We start from the raw sequence: 17547 nt of genomic DNA on the forward strand, positions 1-17547 counted from the left end.
AATTTCTATCTGTAACAGAGTGGTATAATTACCAGTTATTTTTGCTTAAAGAGATCCACAAAAATGCCAATTCTGTCATTAATTACTTACCCTCATGTCTTTCCAAATCTGTATGAGCTTGGTTTATCTTTGGAACACAAATTAAGATATTTTTTGATGAAATCTGAAAGCTCTATGGCCCTGTATAGACAGCAATGCAACTGACACATTCAAGGCCCAAAAGGGAGTAATAAAATCGTAAAAGGGGTCACTGTATGCAAAACTCACTTTTGCATGTTGTTTGAACATTAATGCATGTTGGCAGTTTGTGTAAACAACCAACTTCTAATGAGAGGTATTTTTTTCATCTTTAAAAGTAATATCCCCTTTTTAAAACCAAGTCATTCTCAGCTTCTTGTCATTGTGACGGCACACAGACAGAGGCCACTCCCACAATAGTTGATTGACTTGAGCGCCTTATCTTAGACCCGCCCTCACCGAGCTGAAACAGTAAGACTCTGATCGCCATTGTGTCGACTCAGGTGCAGGGGAAGACAAGAATGTCGCCGATTGAACTGTTTCTGTTGTTGGATGTAATAATGAACACTGCAGTCATCATTTACTCCCGACATCTGGGCCCGTATCCCTAAAGAATTTTTGTGCAAAAAGTGGCTCCTAGCGGCCAAATTCTAAGAAAATTCTCAGAGTCATGACGTTTTCTTAGAATTTCCCCTAAAAGTGACACGAAAATCCCAGTTAATATAAAAGCTATTCCTCAAGATTCCTAGCGCTTAAAAGGGCTCCTAAGGCGAGATCTGCTAAGAGCAGGGAAGAGGACTTTTAGTGGCTTAGGAGTTCCCCTAAGCAGCTGCACAAAATGGCCATTTTCTGTGTTTGTAGGATAGGTTGTAGAAAAGCTGAGCCGTGTTACCCTCGTTAAGACCACACTGAGTTGTAACGTTTCAATTTCTACTTCATTAAGGACAGCCGCTTGAGATAGGACATCTTGTTTTCAATGGGGTCCATATGGGAGTGAAAGTACAAAATATGCCAGCTAGGATATTAATATGAGCAAATAAGACACAAATCATTATTTGAACAGGGTGTAATGAGCTTAAGTTTTCACATATTTTAGATTCTAATGTTAGGCTATAACCCCTACAGCTTACCATTCATTTTCCAGATATTTTCTTGAATGTGAAATATTATTTACAATTACAGTCTGCATAAGATTAGAGTGTATAATTATGTTTATTGATTTGAGGGTACATCCTTTGCTCATTATCACCAAAAGTTCATTTTCATCAAACTTGTAGGATCAACCAATCACAGCTTTTGAAATGATGACTCATACCTAGCAACGGGGTCAACCACACCTCCTCAAGATAGGATTTTCCATCCATTCCTTGCTCAGAGTTCACTGAAAATGTTCTGGAATCACTTCTAAGCTAAAACTCCTGGCAAGGAATTTTTATGTTAAGTCAGGAGCTTCTCTGTATTAATTATACAGCACTCTCTCCACCCTCAATACTACGACTGAGGTGAGTGGCTGCCCACTGCACCGGGTGTGTGTTCACGGTGTGTGTGTGTGTTCACTACTGTGTGTGTGCACTTGGATGGGTTAAATGCAGAGCACAAATTCCTAGTATGGGTCACCATACTTGGCCTCACTTCACCTCCTTTCCTTTCCTTATTTCCATTATGGCTTGTCATCCCACGGCAGAGAGGGGTGGGGTGAACAGAGCTCATTAGCATTTAAAGGAACATGCAACAGAATAGCTCACTCTAAAAAGGGCTGATTTTGACAAGGTAAGAAGAGTGTTTTTACACTACCATTGAGAAATTTTAACCAAAGTATGTTATTGACTTCTCATTAAGACCCTAAAGAATCATATCAACTTGTGGAAAATAGGCACCCTTTAAAATAGTCCATGTGACGTCAGTGGTTCAACCTTAATTTTATAATGCTAAGAGAATACTTTTTGTGTGCAAAGAAAATAAAAATAACAGCTTTATTCAACCATTTGTTGTCAGTTGCATTGCGGTCTATGCAGGGTCAGAAAGCTCTCGGATTTCATCAAAAATATCTTAATTTGAGGTCTTACGTGTTAGGAATGACATGTGAGTAATTAATGACTGAATTTTCATTTTTGAGTGAACTATTCCTTTCAAACCTAATGCAATTTTTAAAAACGTTACGTTTAAAGAAAAAACATATACAGTGACTTGCGAAAGTATTCATACCGCTTCATCTTTTTTCACGTTTTGTGCCTTACGTTAAACTGCTTTAAATTACTTTTTTTCCACATCAATCTACACTCCATACACCATCTTTGCAAATTTATTACAAATAAAAACTTAAATGATTCCATTGCATAAGTATCAATACCCTTATCTGGGACAGGTGAAATTAGTTTATGAGCATTCATATTGCTTGCAGATGCTATTACAGTTCGACCTGTGGCAGAACCTGAAATACCCTGATGGTCACTCAAGTTGAACTCCATGTTCATATACGAAAATGAGAGAAACCTACAGAAGGACAAAGATCACTGCAACACTCCACTGATCTGGATTTTTTGCAGTGTGGCCAAACTCAATCCTTTCCTCAGTGAAGACACATGAAAACACACTTGGAATATGCAAAAAAACACTTAAAGGTCCCTCTGGATTCTCTGGTCTGATGAATCTCAATTCCAAGCATCATGCTTGAAGGAAACCAGGCACTGCTCATCACCTGCAGAGTACCATCCCAAATGTAAATTATGCTGGCAGCAGCTTCATGCTGTGGGGCTGTTTTTCAGTGGCAGGGACTGAAGGACACGTCAGATTAGAAGGAAAGCTCAACACAGCAGGTTCACGTTTCAACAGGACAATGACCCTAGGCACACAGAAAGTGTGGCTTAGAGACAACTTTGTGAATGTCCTTGAGTGGCCCAGCCAGAGCCTGGGCTTAAACCCAATCAAATATTTCTGCAAAAATGTGAAAATGTCTGTCAGACCCCATCCAAGATTACAGAGCTCGAGAGGTGAGACGAAGAATGGCAGATAATTGCCAAATGTTGATGTGCAAATCTTGTTGCATCATACCCAAAAATACTCCAAGGTGCTTCAGTTAAAACTGAGTTAAGGCTGTAAATGCTATAAGTATAAAATAAATAAATAGATTAATTCATTAAGTTGTGACAACTATGTTTTTGCTTTGTCATTATGATGTATGGAGTGTAGATTGATGTGGGGAAAAAAAAGTAATTTAAAGCAGTTTAACATCCCTGCTGAAAAAAAAAAAACAGCTGAAACCAGCCTATGGTGGATGGCTGTTCTTAGCTGGAAGTAGCTGGTGATCTCCCAGCCTGACCAGCTAAGACCAGCCTGAACAGCCTGGCCAGGCTGGGAAAGTGGCCAAAACTCCTCTAAAACCAGCCTGCAGACCAGCTAAAACCAGCCTAGGCTAATTTTAGTTTTTTTCAGCAGGGATAACGCAGCAAAAAATGAAGGGGTATGAATACTTTTGCAATGCACAGTATATATTTCAATATTTTTGACACATTCCAAAAATGCTACTGAAAATAAAAAGTATTATAATTTGTGACGGGACCAGTGAAAATATAGGTCTTATTTATGTTTCTTATTAATATATTTGTTTTTGCATAAGCAATTTTGTCATGGTGTCATATTACATTTTGTTCAGATTAAAGAAAGACAGACAGACAGACAGACAGACAGACAGACAGACAGATAAAAAGAAACCTTAACCTTTACTGAGAAGCTTACGTACACGGCAGAATATCCCTATAGCGGTTTTTCTTCACATTTTCTTTCATTTCTCCCACCACATTGGTCAGGCCATAATCTTCTTTCAGTGAGGCACTTTTCTGTCGTATCAACTGAAAGAGGAATAATGAAAACACACAGGTAACAGTTCAAAAAACAGTTTTTTTTAAACACTTGACTAAATTCCTCTTATGTTGGTGAATTGCATCATCTGCCCACGAGGTGGTGTCCTTTTGCTTGTTTGCAATGCTATGCCATGTTGCATTCCTAACAGTTCATAAAAGCTCAAAAAAAAAGTTCTGCCACTTAAGGGCAGATGAGGTTTATAAAACAGAAGATCAAACCTCAATAAAAACACAATTTTCCAACCATGATCAGACTAAAACTCCAATATGACATTGTACATATATGCAAAGTGATTTGTATTGCATTTAAGGTATATTTTTGAATGTGTTGATTCACAGGAATCAACACATTACCAAAGTGTTAGCAAGTTTGTGTTACAGGAAAGTCTTCTGTTATTCTCATCAAACACCCCAGTTATAAATACCTGCAAGCAGAGATACATTTTCATGACTTCAACTGCTCTCTGTTTTACTTCCATTCTCTAAAAGCAGAAGAGACCAGCACATACGCGCTATTTTCAACACGATACTCTCGTTTAGGTCTCCGCCAATGAAGCCACAGAGCATCACAACCCATTTCTGCCCCTTTCACCACAAGCACTACAGTCTCAAGCAGGTTTTTTTCCCCCACAGAGGTTTCATATTCTGTTTCTGAATGCTGCTTGTAGTTAATAACTGAGAAACTAAACGAGGAACTGTAGATCGTGCTGGTCACAAATGCCCTCTTACTTTTACTCATGTAGCCAAATGAGTCAAAAAGCAACAGATACTTCTGTAAAATGTTGGTTCGGCTGAATATATGACGCTCCGGCTCTCACATCCCTCCAGCTTACAAAAAATGTTTTCATTAAGAAATGAAAACATTACTTACGATCAGTTTTGGGTTTAATGCATTATTAAGTAATTAATTGCCTTTCCTTTCAGAAGGTAAAGAAAGGGTTTACTTTTTGTAATTACAGTTAAAGCAATATTGTAATTGCATTAAATGTGACCCCGGAGCACAAAACTAGTCTTAAGTAGCATGGGTATATTTGTAGCAATAGCTAAAAACACATTGTATTGGTCAAAATTATCATATTTTCTTTTATGCCAAAAAACATTAGGATATTAAATAAAGATCACGTTCAATGAAGATATTTTGTAAATTTCCTACCATAAATACATCAAAACTTAATTTTTGATTAGTAATATGCATTGCTAAGAACTTCATTTGGACAACTTTAGCCCAAGAATGGGTAGAATATATTTCTGATATTCTCTGAAAGTTTAAAACCTTATTTTATTAATGTTTTAAAAATATTTAATTTCTTTATGGGAACTTTTATGAAAATATTAAGGAGATGTTACTTTTGGATGATCTCTGAACGTAGTGAAACAAGTAAAAGAATGTCTAACTTAATGCTTAAATGTTTCATAAAATGGCCATGAATTATATAAAAAATAAAACTATTGTGCTACCAATTTTGAGAACATTATTAATGACCACATAACTTTGAATGTGAACTTTTAACGTTACTGGAAAAACACTTGTTCATCATTTTGAGACAAATACTTTTGTCTCAAAATGATGTTTGCTGAGTTTAAGTGTCAGAAATGAAAAAGCTTGAATGGAATCAGCAGTGAGACCTTTCACCTCTGTTTACTGGCGCTCATGCAAATGTGTGAAGTGTTTTGCAAATTAGCAGCTTGCTAAGAGTTATGGTCAAAATTTTCTCACTCATAAAATTTGTAAAAAAAGATAATGCACATTCATAGCTGGAAATTTCCTTTAATATATTGACCATATGCTTTTATATTGACAAAAAAAAAGTACTGTCATGGTACCACAGAATAAGCCTACTGATGATACAATAGACTTATGATCCCAATTTCATAGAACTTTGATTACCATAATCATATTTCTCAGTATTTACATGACAGTCTTCAAAGAACACCATAAAACTGCCATCATGAAAAAACATGGCATAACCATGGTGCTACTTCTAAAAATAAATCATGGTATTTACATACAGCTCCAAGGTACATTTTTAAATAAGTTTCTTCTACTCACCAAGCCTGTATTTATTTGATCCCAAGTACATTAGACATTTTGAACAGTCTTCAGTGTCACATGACCCTCCAGAAATAATTTTAATATGCCGATTTGCTGTTCAAGAATTTTTTTTTTAAATTATTATTACGTAATATATTTCAAACAGTTGAGTCCTTTTTTTTAGGATCCAAAGATCAGCGTTTATCTGAAATAAACAGCTTTGTAACATTATACACTGTACCATTCAAAAGCTTGGAGTCAGTACAATTTTTTTTTTTGGGGGGGGCAATGTTACAAAAGATTTCTATTTCAGATAAATGCTGTTCTTCTGAACTTTCTATTTATTAAAGAAACCTGACAAAATTCTACTCATCTGTTTTTAACATAATAATAATAACTGTTTTCTGAGCAGCAAATCAGAATATCAGAATGATTTCTGAAGGATCGTGTGACTGGAGTAATGATGCTAAAAATTCAGCTTTGAAATCACAGGAATAAATTACATTTTAAAATGTATTCATATAGAAAACAGTTATTTAAAAATAGTAAAAAATTTAAAATTGTACTGATTTTGCTGTACTTTGGATCAAATAAATGCAGGCTTGGTGAGCAGAAGAGATTTCTTTGAAAAAAAAACAAAAACAAACAAACATTAAAAGTCTACTACGCTACTGTTCAACAACTTTTGACTGCTAGTGTACTTCACTTACAAAGAAGTACCCAAAGTACCTGAGAGTATATGTACACTTATAGTACGTATATGGCAAAGTATGGCATTACAACCATTGTACCATGGTATCAGCACATTCTTTTCTGTAAGAGATCATAATATTACCATAGGCCAAGGAAGATAGCACAAATCACACGTTACAAGCAACACGTTTCACAAAGGTCCGGATGTTATAATGACATTTTAACTAGTGTGCTTTTTCGTCCACCTTTTATAGAGTAATTTCATATTATGACAGGTTTCAAAAACATAATACTATGATAGGATATTGTTTGTCATCTTAATTTGAATTGTCATGACCTGACAATATCTCCAAGAAAGTGCACAAAAACGATGTAAAACGCCATATTTGTCAGCTATATATATTGAAATAAAAAAGACTTACGTTGAACTCGGTGGCCATGAGCTGGTCTCCACCGCTGTCGTGTTCAGACAGACAGCGGACCTGCTCCACGAACCGCAACAGGTGCGCTTCCATCACCATATAATCACTCTCTCCAGCATCTTATTCCGTCATGTTTTGATAAACGACTCCCTTTAGAATATTACCTATTGATATACGATCGTTTGACAGCACAACTGCTCTGTTTCCGTCTTTGTAAAGTTATCCAGGCAGCAAAACCGACACAGGGAAGTTTCTCCCGCAGATGTTTTGTTTGTCACCTTCGTGTGCAGTTGTGTGTCAATCATTAGCTGTCGCCACGCCCGCTTCATGATTACAGCCAATCCGCTGTCAGAACCTCACCTGTAGCGGTAAAGGGAGAAACGACCCTGTCATTCAGCTCAGCTGATTTATGAGGCTAGTCTTTTGAATATAAACTACATTTCCCATCAGCCCTTGTGGCAGCAGATGCCCGCTGCAGATAGTTAATCGATTAACAGTTATACAATGCACATAATTTGCGGTTCACTGTGTTGCATTTATGCTAAATAATTCCTGTCTTGTGTGTCTTTATCGAAAAGTGAAAAAGAGAAATATGTCCAGCGACCACAACCACTTAAACTGAGTAAATGTCACAATTAAGATTTCCAAACTCGTAAGTACCAAGCAGGAACTTCCCACATGGTGAAAACGTTGCACTTAACTGTACTGATCCGCTTTCTGTTGTGGCTAAATCGTAAAAACTCAAACCAGCTTGCAATGCAGCAAGTCAACCACAGTTTCTGCAAAAATGCACACATAACTTATGAATATTAACCACCATTGTTAATCAGACATAAATTATGATTAGGTAAAGTGATTTTTAAGTTTGATTGTATTGCACTACTGCAAAAGAATTAGTCACAGCAGTAATGGTACAATATATATATATATATATATATATATATATATATATATATATATATATATATATATATATATATATATATATATATATATATGCATGTCTCTTGGAGTTTGTTTATTAACTGGCTTGTTAACTGTGATGCTATGTGGATGATTTAACTTTTATTTTAGTTTCTTGCCATGGAGACATATACATGTATAGGGTTTGGATTTACATCACAGTTTGGTCAGTTACCCTGATGCGCTGCCATATTGGCGATACTCGGATGTAGACAACAGCATGGATTGCATGGTTAATGTACTACTGAATATGTTGTTCTGATCATTTATGCTGTCTAAACCATGGAATAAAAGTGTGGAAGCTGCTAAATCATATAGAGAAGGATTTAGTAAGCAGGAAAGGGCGTAATACTTTGACAAACTAAAGTAATAGGTTATAAAGATATGTACAAGCAGTATTGATTCAAATATTAGCCTAATATTTCACCTACCTGACTGGAAATGAAAAGAACAAACACAAATGTTGTCAAGATTTCCTGGAAATCCTGGTTCAGTTTGGCCAACCACAAATGCATATTGTTCCTCAGTCAGTTTTTTGCACTCTTCTCTGGTCTGACCGATTAGTACAGACCAAAACATGACAATAATTAGCATTTTCAGCAGCAATAATCAGCAAAATATGCAAGTTTCATTCAGTTTAGTGACATTGTTTATATTCAGTGCTGCCAAAATGGCCAAATAAAAACGCGCCGTGAAAACACTCCAACTAATCTGAAACTTTCTCAAAATACTCTTTATTGTAAACCTAAATTGCCTCTTTCTATTTTTTAGACTTTGCACACAATTTTGGCACCGCTTTAGCATTCAATTGGTTTCATGTCCCACTTTAACCTCCTCCAAGTCAGCAGTCTGCTACACACCAGTTAGAAATAGTTCTTTCAGCAACAGATGAAGCATCATGTTTATCCTATTACACAGTTTTAACTGCTCTCTGATCCCCAGGCATCATGTGATACCTCTGGGATTCCATAATGAGTAATGGAGAGCCACAGGGATCCATTGTGTGACATCAATAGAACGAGTGTTCGCACCCTTAAAACTAAAAAAAACGAAAAAAAAAAAAACACTAAGTCCAGAAGATTCTTGCTTTGAGGGAAATGAGAAACAGACAACATGCACAGGAGCGAGAATAGAGGAAGCTGGGAGTTTCAACAAGAGGACACCTTAACAGAGGAGACTAACTTTAGAGGAGGTAACTTTCCATCTGGCTTGGCCCAGGCAAACCTCAATGGAGAGAAAAAGGACTGCTCAGCAGGTTCCGCTGTGGACGTCCCAGGTCTGTCCTATAGAAATGAAGATATAATGTCAGAGAGTTGGAGGCAACACAGGAAGCATGTGTTTGTGCTGAGTGAGGCAGGTAAGCCTATCTACTCACGCTATGGCAATGAGGAGGCCCTCTCCTCCACCATGGGTGTTATGATGGCACTGGTCTCCTTCGTCCAAGCTGGAGGCAACATGATTCAGTCTATCTTTTCAGGTGAGAACCTGTCACACGTGCAGGGAGAGGAACCAGGGAAAAACACAGGAAACAAGACTATAAACAAAAACACTGATTTATTCTAAATAAACAAACAAAATCTAGGGGCAGACAGAAAACACGACGTAACGTTACAAACAAAAACTGAGGAGCAGGATAAACACATAGAGACGTCATCGACGGACACCGGGGTGTGAGCAGGCACAGACTTAGGCTGTATCCGAAATCGCCCCCTATACCCTCAAATAGGGCACTATTTGAGGGGACAGCCATTTTAAGTGGTGTTCGAAACCATAGTGGATGTTCCCGAGTGCACTCATTCAATCCCACAATGCACCGCAAAAACGAGTGTACAACTGATGTACGCTCAACAGCTAGAGATAACCCATAATGCACTGTGAGAGTCGTTTGCCGACTGAATTCCCGCGTCTCGACAGACGATGGCACCCGCAGCTGAATCATCCATCCGTTCGTTTTACAATGCGATCGTCCACTGCGTAATACAGCGTACAACACAGGTACAAATTCGTTGGAAATTGATTATTAAATTGTTTAACCAGGGTTTATAAGTAAACTCCTTGACATAGTTCAAGATAAATCCTTTAATCTTACTACTCGAACTGTCTGTTTAAATGATTGTTAAACAGTAAGCAATACTATGCAAAAGCAGCCGTCCTTCCGGTGCACTTAGCGTCCGAATTCACTCACTCGTTTTCATTCACTCCTTCAAGTGAACTGTACTAGTGGACTAATGTAGGGAATAGTGAATAGGGTATAGGGGGCGATTTCGGATACAGCCTTAAATACACTGAAGACAGGGCATGGTTACAAACGAGATAATAAGGGGGAAATACAAATATGGGCAAGACTAGACCAAAATAGACAAAACCAGAAGGGGGAGACAAGGACTAAACAATTTACACAGGAAACATAGGGGAAAAAACACTGGGAAAACAGAACAGAATCAGACTCAAATCCTGACAGAACCATCTTCATCTGGGTTTTAAGGAATTAGTTGTGTTTTCAAATTAAAGGATCTTCAGAGGTTTTTTAGCTTAGCACAAAAAAAAATTTAGTTTGGTTTTAATTTCTTTTTCCTTAGTTTATTTTAAATTTATTTTGAACCATGAATTAATGAAGACATGGCTTCAATACATCTAAATATTAGTGGTGGGCCGTTATCGGCGTTAACGTGCTGCATTAACGTGAGACTCTTATCGGGCGATAAAAAAAATATCGCCGTTAATCTATTCTCAAAGTTGGGTTGGGAGCTGGGTCTAAACTACGTAAGATATGATGACTTTCATCTTGATATTTTAGCGCGGATGATGTATACCTAGTCGAATTACACTGTAGGGGGCGAGAACGAGTCTTCAACTTCTGTGAAATTACCACATCAAATGAGACGTGCAAACATGGATGCAGTTATGAAGCCGCTTCAGGGCAGGTGCGTTGCTAGACCCTTTTTATGGGGCACGTGAGTTATAATTTACTTTGATAATCCCGAAATAAAGACATTAAACTATATGCAACAACTGAATTGACACTTCTAAAAGCAACGCAGTTTAATGGAAGACTATGCACCATAGACTGTATAAAATAGCTATGCACGCAGAAATCCATGTCCGTGCGTGTCTGTGTATACACATTAACGTTAAATACATTTAACGGCAACGCGCACGTCGTGCAGCCTTTTGCGCAGAAGTACTTGGTTACACAAGTTTGTATAGGTAATTATGTTGTAAATGCAATTGTCAAGCATTTTGGAAACAGGAGATGAGCGCCTGGTCTAATGCGCCACCTGGCCCGTTCTTGAAGACTTACTTTTAGTCATTATTTGGGTAGCACACATATTCTGAATGCCTTCAGCAGAATTCAAATTAGGCATTTTAATCTAGATTAATCTAGATTAATTCCAAGATTTAATCTAGATTAATCTAGATTAAAAAAATTAATCTATGCCCACCCCTACTAAATATATATAAACATCTAAATATATATAGCTAAATTTCATGTACACTTACTATAGTAGGCCTACTCACGTTTTGTACTGTATAAGATTAGCAATAAGTGCGATCGATCTGAATCAACAGATTTGCGAACCCGCTCTGAAGTTCCTATTTGAATCAAATGTTTGTCTATCCGCGCTCTATAATCCTGATCTGAATTATGATTCACAAACCATCATTTTAGATCAGGACTGGTGCATGGATCACAAATGATTTCATGAATTGAATGATTTGCGATCCGTTCTCCGGTCCCAATCTAAAATGATGGTTTTGTGAAAAGATTCAGAAACCCACTCTGAATTTACGATCTAAATCAAATGATTTGCAATACGTGCTCCGAAGTCCAGATCTAAATCAACCCTGTTGAAAAAGCTGCTGAACTAGTCTAAGCTGGTTGGCTGATTTTAGTTTGTTTTCCAACCTGGTCATAGCTGGTAGCTGGTTAAGAGGGGTTAAGGCCAATTCTTTAGTTGGTCAGGCTGGGAGACCCGCTCGAAAGTTCTGATCTAAATCAAATGATTCGTGAACCCACTCAGAAGCCCCGATCAACATCATTTGATTTGCAATCCCGCTCCAAAGTTCCAATCTGAATCAAAAGATTCATGAACCCGCTCCGAAGTTCCCATCTAAATAAATGATTTGCTAACCCACATAAGTCCCGATTTGCAATCCACGCTCTGAAGTTCCGATCGGAATTAAAAGATTTGCAAACACTCACTGAAGTTCAGATCTAAATCAAATGATTGATTTAAGCATTCCAAAGTCTTGATCTGAATCAAAAGATTCACAAACCCGCTCTAGAGTCCAGATCTAAATCAAATAATTCACAAACCCACTCTAAAGTACTGATCTGAATCAAATGATTCACAGACGCTTTTCAAAGTCCAGATCTGAATCAAATGATGTGTGAACCTGCATCAAAGTCCCGTTCTAAATTAAATGATTCACGAATCAGCACTAAAGTCCTGACCTGAATCAAATGATTCGCGTACCCACTCGAAAGTTCCGATCTAAATCAAATGATTCACGGACCCGCTCAAAAGTCCCGTTCTAAATTAAATGATTCACGGATCAGCACTAAAGTCCTGACCTGAATCAAATGATTCGCGTACCCACTCGAAAGTTCCGATCTAAATCAACTAATTCACGAATCAGCACTAAAGTCCTGACCTGAATCAAATGATTCGCATACCCACTCGAAAGTTCCGATCTAAATCAAATGATTCACGAATCAGCACTAAAGTCCTGACCTGAATCAAATGATTCGCGTACCCCACGAAAGTTCCGATCTAAATCAAATGATTCACGGACCCGCTCAAAAGTCCCGTTCTAAATTAAATGATTCACGAATCAGCACTAAAGTCCTGACCTGAATCAAATGATTCGCGTACCCACTCGAAAGTTCCGATCTAAATCAAATGATTCACGAATCAGCACTAAAGTCCTGACCTGAATCAAATGATTCACGTACCCACTCGAAAGTTCCGATCTAAATCAAATGATTCACGAATCAGCACTAAAGTCCTGACCTGAATCAAATGATTCACGTACCCACTCGAAAGTTCCGATCTAAATCAAATGATTCATGAATCAGCACTAAAGTCCTGACCTGAATCAAATGATTCACGTACCCACTCGAAAGTTCCGATCTAAATCAAATGATTCACGAATCAGCACTAAAGTCCTGACCTGAATCAAATGATTTGCGTACCCACTCGAAAGTTCCGATCTAAATCAAATGATTCACGGACCCGCTCAAAAGTCCCGTTCTAAATTAAATGATTCATGAATCAGCACTAAAGTCCTGACCTGAATCAAATGATTCACGTACCCACTCGAAAGTTCCGATCTAAATCAAATGATTCACGAATCAGCACTAAAGTCCTGACCTGAATCAAATGATTCACGTACCCACTCGAAAGTTCCGATCTAAATCAAATGATTCATGAATCAGCACTAAAGTCCTGACCTGAATCAAATGATTCACGTACCCACTCGAAAGTTCCGATCTAAATCAAATGATTCACGAATCAGCACTAAAGTCCTGACCTGAATCAAATGATTCACGTACCCACTCGAAAGTTCCGATCTAAATCAAATGATTCACGAATCAGCACTAAAGTCCTGACCTGAATCAAATGATTCGCGTTCCCACTTAAAAGTTCCGATCTAAATCAAATGATTCATGAACCCGCTTGAAAGTTCAGATTTAAATAAAAAAATTTACAAACCTGTTCTAAAATTCCGATCTAAATCAAATTATTTCTGATCTACACTCCATAGTCTCGATCAGAAAAATAATTTGCAAACCATCATTTTAGTTTTGGACTTCAGAGCAGGAATCGCTCAAAATGATTTGTGAACCCGCTCCGAAGTTCCGTTCTGAATCAAAAGATTTGCGATACACACTCCAAAATCCCAATATGAATCAAATGATTTGCAAACCCGCTCTGAAGTCCTGATCTAAATAAATGATTAGCAAACCCTATCGAAATTCATGAAATTTATCATACAGTGAAATAAGATTTTGGTCATATGACCCACACCGAATCCTTTCAGTATGTTTTGGTAAAACTCACAAAAACTTATTTCACCACAGGAAAGATTACATGAAAATATGTATGTAAATAGAGTCTATATGTTATATATTTTTGAGTTTTGAGTTTAATAAGCATTTTACACTATCATGACAGACAACAGCTAATATTAGGCAACTTTGTTTTTCCCTCAGATGAGCACACGGTGGTCTTTTTGCAGAAGGGTCCTCTGGTGTTTGTATCCGTTTCTACCACTCGCCAGTCTGAGCAGCAGCTGCGTGGCGAGCTCCTCCATGTTTATCATCAGATAGTCAGCATGCTCACGCAGGCCAGCATAACCCGCATCTTTGAGCGCCGCAAGAACTTCGACCTGCGGCGTCTGCTGTTTGGCTCGGAGGAGGTTCTGGACGGCATTCTCGATGTCATGGATTCTGATCCCAGCTTCATGCTGTCAGCTGTCCAATGCCTGCCTCTGCCATCCTCTTCCAGAGACGCCCTCAGTCAATTCCTACAGAAAGCCGTCACCCCGAATCTGGTCTTCTCTTTTCTCATTGCCAATAACCGACTTGTCTCCATTGTTCAGGAGAAGACAGTCTTGGAGGACGCTAGGCTAAAACCCAGTGACCTTCATCTCCTCTTTAACCTGATCCGGGCCTCCTCTGCTTTTCAGGCTGGAGAGATATGGACGCCCATCTGCCTGCCTCTGTTCAATCACGACTGCTACTTTTATGCTTATGTGGCGTATCTAGACCCTCCTGAATGCACTGTATGCCTTGTTCTTCTGTCTACAGATAAAGAAGCGTTTTATGCCATGGCAGAGTGCAAAAGGAAAATTGAGGAAGCTTTCGCATCCCAGAATGCCTTGCAGTGTGTAGCAAACACTCAGTTTTACTGTGCCAATGATATTGGTGTAGCTAATCTTAAGCACTTCCTGTACAAGCCCTCAAAAGTGCTAGACCACCATTGCCAGCTCCCACAGTTCACATGGTGAGTAATGCCAATATGAAATTAAAATTAACCCTAAAATTAACCTTGCCATCATTGACATTGCCTAAGCCTCATTGACAGGAAATGTAATGTTAACAATAGCAAAATTAAACTAGATTAAAAAGTTTGTCAAGACAAACTTAAAGTTGGCTTAAGAAAGCCGGACCAGAAACTTAAAAAAGTTTCATTAATTTAAAAAGTTTTTAAGTTTTGAATTAAATTTGACAGTTTTCAGTCTGAAATATTTTTAAGTTTAAAGTAGTTTTAAAAGCTAAAATGTGATATATATATATATATATATATATATATATATATATATATATATATATAGATTAACATGTTACTAGCATGTTGTTAGCATGTTCCTAGCATGATTAGCATGTTACTAGCACGTTGCTACCATAATTAGTAAGTTACTAGCATGTTGTTAGCATGATAACCAAGTTACTACCATGATGCTAGCATGATTACATGCCACTAGCACGTTGCTACCATAATTAGTAAGTTACTAGCATGTTGTTAGCATGTTCCTAGCATGATTAGCATGTTACTAGCACATTGCTACCATAATTAGTAAGTTACTAGCATGTTGTTAGCATGATAAGCAAGTTACTACCATGTTGCTAGCATAATTAGCATGCCACTAGCACATTATCATATAACAAGTTACTATCATGTTTTGTATAATTAGCAAGTTACTAGCATGCTATTAGCATGATTAGTATGTTGTTAGCATGTTTAAAACATAATTAACATTTTACTACCGTGTTGTTAACTCGTTTTTAGCATGATTAACATGTTGCTAGCATTATTATTAAGTTACTAGCATATTGTTAACATGGTTAGCCAGTTGCTAGCATGATTAGCATGTCTCTAGCGTGTTGTTAGAATGATTAGCAAGTTACTAGCATGTTGCTAACATTATTATCATGTTGCTAGCATGCTTACAGCATGATTAACATGTTACTAGCATGTTAGCACATATCTAGCATGATTAACATGTTGCTAGCATGTTTAACATTGTTGTAGCATGTTGTAGCATGATTCTAGCATGATTAGCAAGTTAATAGCGTGTTGCTAGCATTATTATCATGTGCCTAGCATGCTTACAGCATGATTAACATGTTGCTAGCATTATTATCATGTTGTTAGCATTCTTACAGCATGATTAACATGTTACTGGCATTTGAGCACATATCTAGCATGATTAGCATTGTTACTAGCATGTTGTTAACATGTTTTTAACATAATTTGCAAGTTACTGGCATGTTGCTAGCATGATTACCATGCCACTAGCACGTTGCTACCATAATTAGTAAGTTACTAGCATGTTGTTAGCATGATAAGCAAGTTACTACCATGTTGCTAGCATAATTAGCATGCCACTAGCACATTATCATATAACAAATTACTATCATGTTTTGTATAATTAGCAAGTTACTAGCATGCTATTAGCATGATTAGTATGTTGTTATCATGTTTAAATAATTAACATTTTACTACCGTGTTGTTAACTCGTTTTTAGCATGATTAACATGTCTCTATCGTGTTGTTAGAATGATTAGCAAGTTACTAGCATGTTGCTAACATTATTATCATGTTGCTAGCATGCTTACAGCATGATTAACATGTTACTAGCATGTTAGCACATATCTAGCATGATTAGCATGTTGCTAGCATGTTTAACATTGTTGTAGCATGTTGTAGCATGATTCTAGCATGATTAGCAAGTTAATAGCATGTTGCTAGCATTATTATCATGTGTCTAGCATGCTTACAGCATGATTAACATGTTGCTAGCATTATTATCATGTTGTTAGCATTCTTACAGCATGATTAACATGTTACTGGCATTTGAGCACATATCTAGCATGATTAGCATTGTTACTAGCATGTTGTTAACATGTTTTTAACATAATTTGCAAGTTACTGGCATGGTTGCTAGCATGATTAGCATGTTACTAGTATGTTGTAGCATGATTCTAGTATGATTACCATGTTGCAAACATGATTTTATCATGATTAGCATGTTATTAACATGTTGCTACCATGATTTTAACATCATTTGCAAGTTACTTGCATGTTGCTAGCATGATTAGCATGTTACTAGTATGTTGTATCATGATTCTAGCATGATTACCATGTTGCAAACATGATTTTATCATGATTAGCATGTTATTAACATGTTGCTAGCATGATTTTAACATCATTTGCAAGTTACTTGCATGTTGCTAGCATGATTAGCATGTTACTAGTATGTTGTAGCATGATTCTAGCATGATTACCATGTTGCAAACATGATTTTATCATGATTAGCATGTTATTAACATGTTGCTAGCATGATTTTAACATCATGTGCAAGTTACTTGCATGTTGCTAGCATGATTAGCATGTTACTAACATGTTGCTAGCATGATTTTATCATGATCAACATTTGCTAACATGTTGTTAAAGGGATAGTTCGAGCATTTAAGACATGAAGTTGTATGCAATCCTTATCAGCACTATAGTGTATACACACTGACCCACACTGCGTTCACCTCCCTGGT

At 37.3% G+C, this 17547-nt stretch overlaps 2 protein-coding genes across 2 annotated transcripts in view; one reads left to right on the plus strand and one right to left on the minus strand.

The window, feature by feature from the left end:
• ptpn18 (protein tyrosine phosphatase non-receptor type 18) overlaps positions 1-7277 on the minus strand; it is a 45995-nt gene extending 38718 nt beyond the window's left edge. The window contains exons 1-2 of the mRNA XM_073819134.1: positions 7026-7277; positions 3758-3866 (exon numbers count right to left, since the gene is read on the minus strand). Of these exons, the coding sequence (XP_073675235.1) occupies positions 3758-3866; positions 7026-7124 (208 nt within the window). The 5' untranslated portion in view covers positions 7125-7277. The remainder of the gene's footprint in view (positions 1-3757; positions 3867-7025) is intronic.
• A 1824-nt stretch (positions 7278-9101) lies between these two features.
• On the plus strand, positions 9102-15002 carry mon1ba (MON1 secretory trafficking family member Ba). Its single transcript, XM_073819873.1, has 2 exons — positions 9102-9465; positions 14206-15002. Exons 1-2 carry the CDS (start codon positions 9102-9104, stop codon positions 15000-15002), a joined length of 1161 nt encoding a protein of 386 aa, XP_073675974.1.
• The last annotated feature ends 2545 nt before the right edge of the window (positions 15003-17547 follow it).

This window comes from Garra rufa, chromosome 15 (assembly GCF_049309525.1).
Source record: "Garra rufa chromosome 15, GarRuf1.0, whole genome shotgun sequence".
NCBI lineage: Eukaryota > Metazoa > Chordata > Actinopteri > Cypriniformes > Cyprinidae > Garra > Garra rufa.